The sequence below is a fragment of the Paramisgurnus dabryanus genome, chromosome 5, assembly GCF_030506205.2.
Source record: "Paramisgurnus dabryanus chromosome 5, PD_genome_1.1, whole genome shotgun sequence".
In the NCBI taxonomy this organism is placed as follows: Eukaryota; Metazoa; Chordata; class Actinopteri; order Cypriniformes; family Cobitidae; genus Paramisgurnus; species Paramisgurnus dabryanus.
In genome coordinates, this window is record NC_133341.1 from 10,757,836 (window position 1) to 10,767,384 (window position 9,549).

Here is a 9,549-nt window from a genome sequence, read left to right on the forward strand (position 1 = left end):
AATGAGCATAACTAAAATAATTTTAGTGACGGGTCGCTCAAAAAAACATACTTTACCATAAATATAGACTTTACTTAAAACCTCTTAGGTGTCACCCCACCCTTTTGAGTGGGGGGGTGAAAAGTTGAAGTGCATCTTTAAATGAATATAACAGGCATTTATTTATTTTTTTGTCTTGTTTTAAAGAAGACAATTTAGGGTTTTTCACTGAAGTGGAAATATTAAACAGAAAAAATGTTATAGTAGTTTTCATTTATTTTAATAAATAAAAATAATCCAATAAAATATTTATTTTATTAAAAAAATATAGGTAAATATCTCAAAGTAATAATGTAAACATGAAGCCATAAGCCTCAAGCAGCTGTGATCCAAATTTCAAGTTAAAATCACAAAAAAAAAATAGGTTTGTGTCACTTTTAGTGGTTTTACCAACAATGGCCACTAGGTTTCAAAGCTTTGCTGCATATTCTTGTCACAAATTAATAAATTACTGTAACTGCATTATTATTACGGCTAAAACGTTTTGAAATATGAAAACTACATTCTTAGAGCTTTACAATGATATATAGTTTGTCAACATTTTTGTAGATTTATAATAGGATATAAAATTGACAATATCAAAATTGTTTAGGTTTTGAATAGGGTATTAGTGCTATACATATGTAAAAACAAATTGGGTCCACCTGTGGCCCCATGACATTTTAGAAACTGATTCTCACTACATCATAATTTCCCCAATATGGTGATAAAATTTGAAAACTACACTCTCAGAGCTTTCCAATGATATATAGTTAGTCAAGATATGGCATCCCACTGGCGGGACAGTAACATATAGTAGGATATTAATGTTTTGTTGCACTCTCTCTTCATAAATGAATCAATTACTCTCCCTACATAATCTATTTTATAAAACACTGTTGAAATGTCTATTTTAGACGCTTATACCTTTCCAACAATATATAGTTTGTAGTAGTGATAAATTTAAATTTACATCAACAATATTGAAGTAAACTTCGGGGTCCCGTATACGGGACGACGCTTAACTTAAAGAAAGCAACAATCTCAGATGCCACAGAAAACTATATTTACATACTTTGGCTGAAAAATTGACACAGAATGCAAACTTTTGGTAAAAAAGCAACAAAATGGGACATAATTTGGTTAATAACTGAAAAAAAAACTTATTTTCCATTGTGCTGTTTACTGTAGTATTCAAAGGGTGGTCTTGCATAGGAAAAGTCAATCTGTAATCTGTGATCATCCTGATTGTCTCTTGCTTGTTGAGCCTGCATGCTGTTTAATGCAAATTGCTGACCAATGTACTCCTGAACATCTGGATAAATCTGTGAAGGAAGCTCCCTTTGTGTCTCTCTGGGGTACTGCTCGTGTTGGGAGAAATTTTGTTGGACCTTCTCAGAGGCGAATGCTCGAACCTGGATCCTGTTGAGGATGTTGGTGAGGGGTTTGAAGTGAGCAGGCGTCATCTCCAGGTTCTTGAGAGCACTTTCAGGTAGTTGCATCCGGCTAAGTTTGGGAGGCAGAGAGAGTGGGAGGTCCACTTCAGGACATTGCCGGGTGTGATGGGAAGGGGTCTGAAAATAAGGCTGGAGCTGAGGATTTTGGGCTTGGATGGGTTGGATGATGGGACTGTGTTGGTGATGATGATGAGGGATTAGAGGACTGCTGAGCTGAGATTGAAGTCTGTTGAGATTGATTTCTACTGTAGAGGACTGGGTACAGGAACTTTGAACCATGGGCAGAGCCGTACGAAGATTTTGAAGGCTAGAGGCTCTGACACAGTTGGGACTGGAGAGAAAAGAGGTATTATCAAACCAGAATTCAAATTCACATCAATCTGAATGTACCATAAAGTTTAATTATGGCTGTTTCGCTTTAAGTGGACCTTTAAGAAAATAAGTCTTATACATCTCATATTGCATGAAGCTAAGTAAGTTAAAGGAATTTTTTTGGAAGAACTATTCCTTTATATATGACGACTATCAAATAAGTGATAAAATGACAATGTTTTTAAGTTTCTACGTTCTAATAGTTAAATATTCTAACTTCTTTTTCGAGGGCGCACGATGCAAACCTTGTCAAAACATGTATTTAGCGTTATTTTGACATGAAGCATGATGCACATAGGTTCAAATAACACTTAGAACACATATTTTGAATTTGCACCCTCAGAAGAGAAGTCACCGGCTGCCACTGTTCAAACTTTTATCACATAGATTTGGACGTACTTGAAGTTGACAGAATTTTTATTTGGGGGGGGGTCAACTAATCATTTCAGTAGCAGAATTAGCGTAATTCCAATAAAATAGTTGGTGTTTGATGTCTACAGGCACATTCAGACTAAAACTCACCTGTTCAAGTTTCTGTTATTGAGGCTGAGTATTGTGTGTGTTTGATGGGGTGAAGGTGATCCAGTAGGGCTTGGGTTTATGAATGCTGATATAAATGGATTAACCACGTTAGAGGAAAGCATCCCGTCTGAAGAACTCACTGAAGAGCTGTGGTCTACAGAACTGGACACAGTCACATCCGCATGCTCTTCCTCCTTCAGCCGTCCTACTGTTTAATGTTAGTGGGCACAAAGTGACAGGCTAAACAACAAGCTGCATATGGTCTAGGAATATGCTATAAAGCACTTTCACATATAGAAAATATCTCTCAAGAAATCATACTTTGCTCCTTTTGTGTCAAACTCAAATTCTGTTTTTCCTGTTGGTTTGAATCCTTGGTCTCTCTGTCTCTAAACCTCAATGGAAGAAAAATATATAAAAAATCAGAACATTAGGATTACTGATCAGGGTTGAGACGGATCTCGGTTCTTAAGTAATAGCAATCTAACAATAAAACAGGATTCAGCTGATTCACATAAATGGTTAAAATAAATTACTTTTTTTTTTCACAAAAATGCAATGTAATTTCCTTCTGGTCCGCTCTATAAAACATATTATATTGTATGTGTGTATATTTGTTATAACAGAAATTTAAAATAGGCAAAAAAACAGTCCAAACTCTCAGAAATAAAGGTACAAAAGCTGTACCTCTTTGTCACTGGGGGGGTACCTTTTAAAAAGGTCCTAATATGTACCTCTAAGGTTCTTTTTAAAGCAACACCAAAGAGTTTTTTTTACCTTAAAATAACGTTTCCAAAAAAGTTTCAGTGGTTCATCCACTCAAAACAGGGTGAATGGCACTTTCACATTCGCTTTGCAGCCCTCTATCGGCCAAAACCGCACTAAAGAAGTTTCCAACCGTCGGGTAGTGGTCCTGTAGTTCGAGTGAAAACTACAAAAACTTGCTTTACGACAGACCTACAATCCAATCAGAGCCAGCTATGCTGCAGTATTTACGACAGTGGTAATGAACAATTAAGCTTCTAACCTGTAGGGGGAGCAAAGAGCAATAAGTCTTTAGTGTTGCTTTAAAAACGTACCACCCCGGTGACAACTGTTGTATCTTCATGTAGCCAACCTTTTCTTCTGGGAGTGCACCATTAGGCGATCTAATTTCCTTTAAAATATTACATATAGGGACAGTTTCCCAGACAGGGCTAAAGCCTAGTACAACATGATCTCACGGCAATTCGTGTTACAGTCACAAAAATGTTATACATTTATTCGTGTCCATGTCACGAAATTCAGCTTTTTCGTGCTTGAGCAGGAATGTCTTTTTCGTGTCAAAAATTTCTAGAAATAACTTTCTTTTTTGTGCCATTCTATGTATTATTTTCGCATTTTTAAATCATTGTCGCTTGGGAATAGATTTGGGGTTTGGGTTATGTACTTTTATGTATTAGTTTCTACATGTTTTTCTTCCGCTTTTAAAACTATTCCTGCCTGGAGTTGGGGCAAGAGTTGGGGTTTGGGTTAGGATGTCTAAAAATGTAACAGAAAGTGATTCTAACTCAGTGGCGCCCGGTGAGTTCTTTTTTCAAATGGCGCTTGATGCGAAGTTCGTCACAACATGTATGTAAGCCCGTCATGTGTGTGGTTGCTTTTTTCAAAATATGTGTTCTGCGCCTCGAGAGATCCTGTGTGCATTACAAGTCTTGTCAAAATAAGTGCCTGCTGTAGATGCATCTAAAGGGTTTATGATAAAAGAGACGCTCGCGTACTCGCATAATCCCATGCGAAATCAGAGTTTACTGTTAAGGGAGTGTCTTGCGTGTATTTTGTGAACGTGAGCGTCTCTTTTATCATAAACGGTTTTGACGCGTGTGCAGCAGGCACTTATTTTGACAAAACACGTGATGCACATGGTTTACATGACGCAACAAACACATATTTTGAAAACGCAAGCAACCCCAAGTGACAATGTTTAAAAATAGGAAAAAAACAATGAGAAAACAATACATACAATGAAACGAAAAAGAATTTATAGAAAAGAAACTATTTATAGAAATTTGTGCGATTGACATGAAAAAGACATTCGTGCTCCAGGCACGAATAAAAGCTTATTTCCGTGCCATGGACACAAATAAATTAATCAAATTATATATAATACTACTTTCCGTGAGATCAATCTAACCTAGTCCCATATTAAAAAATATGTTTGAGGTGTCTTAACTGAAAACAGCCTGCACAGCACTGACATATATTAAAATATATCTGTGCCATAGTTTGTCACAAGATGCACACCAGTAATGTTTTTTGTAGGGTGTAAAAACAGCCTATAATATTACTAAAGCCTAGTTTAAAGCTTAATCTTATACCTGTCAGGAAAACCACCCCATAGATTATTAGTTTTCCCTCTCACCTTTTCCTGTTCAATCCATTGTCACGAAAGCCTTTAGCAAAGGGGTTGTTGTCAATCTTGAGTTTTGTAATCTGTGTTAAGAAAGATCAAAAGGGTGAAAAGTACATTCACTAAAAGACCACAAACATGCAAATGAATATATCATTAGCATTTACTAAAACAGACTTGTAAAACTTTGGATTTTATATCCAATAAATGTTAAACTTTTTTATGCACAAAATGTTTTTAAAAAAATGTTATGCTAGGGTTTTGCAGAAATTTTGTTTTATTAGATCATTTGAGCCACTAGATGGCAGCGGAACACTAACATAGCACATTTAAGGGCAAATGGACCAGATCGCTTATCTCTTTATTTTCCATGTTTTACATGTTTTCATAAGTTTTGCATTGATTGGTCTCACCTCCTGGTTCTGGTAGGCTGTAACAGCTATAAAGGCAGCCTCAGGAAAGGTAAAACGCAGGTAACCTCCATGCACATAAGGGTTACTGGGGTCTGGAGATTGAACTATGTGTAGACGAGGCTGGTATTTATGCATAGAGTGAAGAACCACCTAAAGATAAGAGAAATGTTGCCATAAAGCAAGTAGCACATGCAATGCAAAAGAAAGTCTTCACCTTCACTAATCATAAAGCTATGCGTCATATGATTTTTTTTCATATGAAAATGTCCTCATCATGGCCAAAACAGGATGTCACCTCACCAGGCCACTGGAATTCAGTGTGTTGTTGGTTAGTTTGAGCTTGTGGAAGGAGATCGGATACTGCATCCATTTATCACCAGATGCAGGAGAATCTGGGTGGATGAAGAATCGGTTGGGGAGGTGTGGATCACTTGAACCACCGACTTCCCATTGATCCTTATTCCACTGCAATAATACAACAGTAGAACACAGTTACAGTTAGCAATGCATTATTTTGTCATTGATTAGTAGTTTTTGCATTTGGTTCATGCCATGTATAAATATTTAAACACATAAAATATTTATTATGTACGATATGTACAGTATGGTATTCAAAAGTGATGTCCATTGGGGTGAAATTGGTCTGATATTTGTAAAATGTAGTGTTTTGTTTATTTCATACTAAATAATCAAAATAGGAGGTATGTAGTATGAAATGGACAAAACACTACATTTTTAAGCCATTCAACAAAACAATTTGGCGAAGACAAACCACATGTTATTTATTTATTTATTTTTGAGTATACAAAAAAGTGCATTAAAACAAAAGCTAAAAACAAAAAGTAATAACAGAGCAAGCAATTTTGGCTAAATTTGAGCTGTCAGTGAAAGTCTAATAGAAATCTACCATAGCCCAAGGTTAGACGATACATATACATTTAAAACAAATGAAAGCAAACACCTGAACACCTGTTGACTTTGCTTAAATGTTGGAATATCATACATCTTCAAGTTATTTTGGCAAAAATGGCATGTAACCAGATTCAAGGTTATTTAGGATAGAAGTGGGTTACTCATAGCCGGACTAAATTGGGTCTATATTTAGCTGTCATTTCAATGTCTCGGTTCTTGCTTGCTGTGAAAGCATACATTGAGTATAATTTTATCTTTTATCCTCTTTTGTGGATAATTTGCATGTGTGTGTAATTTTCTTTAAATTCTCATCAAAGCTGAGCTTATATTCCAAACACACCAATGCAACATGCAAAAATAGTTAATGCATTTTTAATAAAATATTCAAATAAATAGCATAATATGTTAATTGTTTAAAGTTGGACATTTGGCCACTTCTGTATATGTAGACTTACTATCTATTTGGTAGAGTATTGTGGTATAGCATTATAAAAGTCAAGGGCTCCATAACCAGGGAACGTACTAATAAAATATGCATTTGTATAAAATATCCAAACATGTAACATCATAACTTGACTTATTTATAACTTATTATATTTTTTATGTAATATATACATTAAGAACAATCATGGGCAACTGAAAATATGTGCTCCGGATCTGTCAATAAATCACAGAACAGAGATCGAGATTTATATAAATTAATAATTGGACAAAAATGAGCGTATTAAACTGTCGTATTAAACACCTTTTGAGTGGGGGGGGGGTGAAAAGTTGATGTGCACCTTAAATTGATGGGGAAAATATTTAACAGAAAAATTGTTATGGCCGTTTAAATGTATTTTAATTATTAAAAATAATACAAAAACATATTAATTTGATAAATAAAAAATGTAAATGTTTCACAAAAGTAATCATGTAACATGAAGCAATAAGTCTCAAGTAGTTGTGATCCAAATTTCAAGTTAAAATCACAAAAAATTTGGTTTGTGTCACTTATTAAGTGGTTTTACCAACAAAGGCCACTAGGTGTCAATTGTTTGCTGCATACATTTGTCACAAATTAATAAATTACTGTCACTGCATACTAAAATGTTTTGAAATATAAAAAATACATTCTTAGAGCTTTCCAATGATATATAGTTTGATTTATACTAGGATATAGTGTTATGAATATATAACAATTAATATGCATGGGGGGGTCATGTAACAAAAAAAACTACATGAGCCCATCTGTGTCCCATTACATTTTAGAAACTGACTCTCACTACGTCATAATTTTCCAAAAATTGTGATGAAATATAAAAACTACACCCATAGAGCTTTCCAAAGATGTAGGTTTAGGATAGGGTATTAGTGTTATAAATATGTTAAAACAAGTGGGCCCGCTTGAAGGCCAGTGACATTTTTTAGAAAATGACTTGCACTATGTTGATCTTTTCTCAAAATTATGAAGAACAAATGAAAACTACACTCTTAAAGCTTTTAAACAATATATAGTTTGTCATGATTAGACAAGAAATGCATGCCATCCACTGAAGTAGTTGTAGGCGTCCCGCTGGTGGGACAGTGACATTTAGCAGGATTATCAATGTTTTGAGGTGCACTCTTATAATAAATGAATCAATTACTCTCCCTGCCAAATATATTTTATAAAACTTGTTTCCAAAAAAAAATAGTTTGTCATGATCCAATAAACATTTACATGCAAAATATTGAAGTAAACTCAGGTGTTCCTCCAGAGGAACGAGTAACAGTTAAGAGGTTTTAATGTTAAATGAATGGTGATGGAAACTAGTGTTGCTAGGTGTGTATGTCATTGAGATTATATGAAGATATTTGTATGTAACTGAAGGGAGGGGTGGAGGGGAGTTACCTTGTACTTGTGGTTATCAAACGGCACCATGTCCATTATCACCATGTACTTCACTTTAGGATTCAGGCCCGTCACTGTTACTTTGCAGCTGGGAAACATCCGCCTAATAAACCAAAACAAACGATCAACACGCTGGAGGATCCGTTCTGATAAAGTCATCATTTGGCCTTTGTTAATGTTTCATTTTAATATTTAAATGAATACTTAAAATGTTCTCAGCAATTGTAGGCCTATGTGCATACCTGCCAGATTTAGTTATCAGCATCTCTGTGCCGATACCGCTGAATTTGTCCCAAAGCTCACGACATTGCAGAGATACATGAACAGGCAGTGAGGTTAGTTCTGCTTCAACACTGTTTATCCTGTGCTGACTTCGGCAAATAGGTTCCTTACAGTCTGATCAATAATAGGACAATTTCAGTATTCATGCACCACTCTTAAATATTTACAGCACTGCATCTCCACAACAAAATTAGTTTTTATTATAACAACCCTTTTTAATAATTTTTTCCTCTATAAAGTCAATAATAAAACTGGAATAAATCAGGTTTACCTTGTGAATAATATCCATAACTGGGGGTCAAAGGACTCATCTGGTAAGGAAAGTCCGACACAGTCCGTTCCTCTGGTAGATACATGATCATGACACTGGAGCAACAAATAGACTTGTCAAGAGGTCCGTAGCTCACAAACCCAATGATCTAGTTGGACTTTGCAGAGATGGCTACCTTTCCGTTACTTCAAAGAGGACAGAGGTGTGTATTTGTGTTTCTGTCAAAACATCAGGTTGGGCTTTGATCTCTCTCTTTGTCTCTCCTGGTTTGCAGTTTGTCTTCCAGCGTCCCTAAAGAGGTGTCAGGAACAACATTCTCAGGATTTGGGGAAAGGGGGAGCATTTTACTTTAGAGGCCAAGGGTTCCCTAACACTTCCTCCAAACTCCCAGACACACACGTATAGGTGTTAATCACCACAGCAGTTTGTCACCTTATTACTTCAGGAAGCTTCGGCCTTCGCCGCTGTTTGTTGGTTCTTGCTAATCTTACCTTTTTGGGCTGATCTAGGTTCACCATTCACTGGATCTTTCGATGGACTGAAAGCTTAGTATAAAATGGGATGCTAAGCTTTAAAGTGAGTTTTAAACGCAAGTAATATTATTAGTTTGAATACAAATATGTCCATTTCCATTTTGGTGAACAAAATAAGAAGTAAAGGCTTTCGGGGTGTTCTAACCCAGCAAGCAATTTTGCATTTAAAATACGTCTTATAGCCATCCAAAAACAGCCCAGACATCTAGGCTAAAACAAGGCAATATTTGCGCTGTCAGGAAAAAAATATATAGATGTCTAACCGTACAAAAACCAATGGTATTAAATAAATAGATAAATGAAACCAAACATCTTGTTATCACTTTTGACTTTGTATACATGATGGAATATCATCTTGCAAGTTATTTTGGCAAAAAATGACATATTTTGCAAGATGTAAACAACAAACGAAACTGGTCCAGAAGCACTTCCTGTTTCAGTTTTTAAAAACTACATAAAGTTGGGATAAAGTACAACCAACAGAACACAAAGAACTGAATCAAAAGG

At 35.5% G+C, this 9,549-nt stretch overlaps 1 protein-coding gene across 1 annotated transcript; it reads right to left on the reverse strand.

Annotated features, from left to right (window-relative positions):
- Positions 1 to 399: 399 nt before the first annotated feature.
- On the reverse strand, positions 400 to 8,594 carry tbx16l (T-box transcription factor 16, like). Its single transcript, XM_065266777.2, has 9 exons — positions 8,510 to 8,594; positions 8,199 to 8,352; positions 7,957 to 8,059; positions 5,472 to 5,636; positions 5,172 to 5,321; positions 4,771 to 4,841; positions 2,691 to 2,764; positions 2,370 to 2,577; positions 400 to 1,806 (listed from the first exon to the last, which is right to left on the reverse strand). The coding sequence occupies exons 1-9, from the start codon at positions 8,592 to 8,594 to the stop codon at positions 1,182 to 1,184; spliced, it is 1,635 nt and encodes a 544-aa protein (XP_065122849.2). The 3' UTR covers positions 400 to 1,181.
- Between the last annotated feature and the right edge of the window lie 955 nt (positions 8,595 to 9,549).

Bases quoted from the DNA above. Each gene is read 5' to 3' on its own strand.
- tbx16l (XM_065266777.2), bottom strand. From the start codon at position 8,594: ATGTATCTACCAGAGGAACGGACTGTGTCGGACTTTCCTTACCAGATG. The intron at 8,353-8,509 runs GTAAACCTGATT...ATTATTGATCAG, and splicing joins TTATGGATATTATTCACAAG to ACTGTAAGGAACCTATTTGC. The intron at 2,765-4,770 runs GTGAGAGGGAAA...TCTTCCATTGAG, and splicing joins AATGGATTGAACAGGAAAAG to GTTTAGAGACAGAGAGACCA.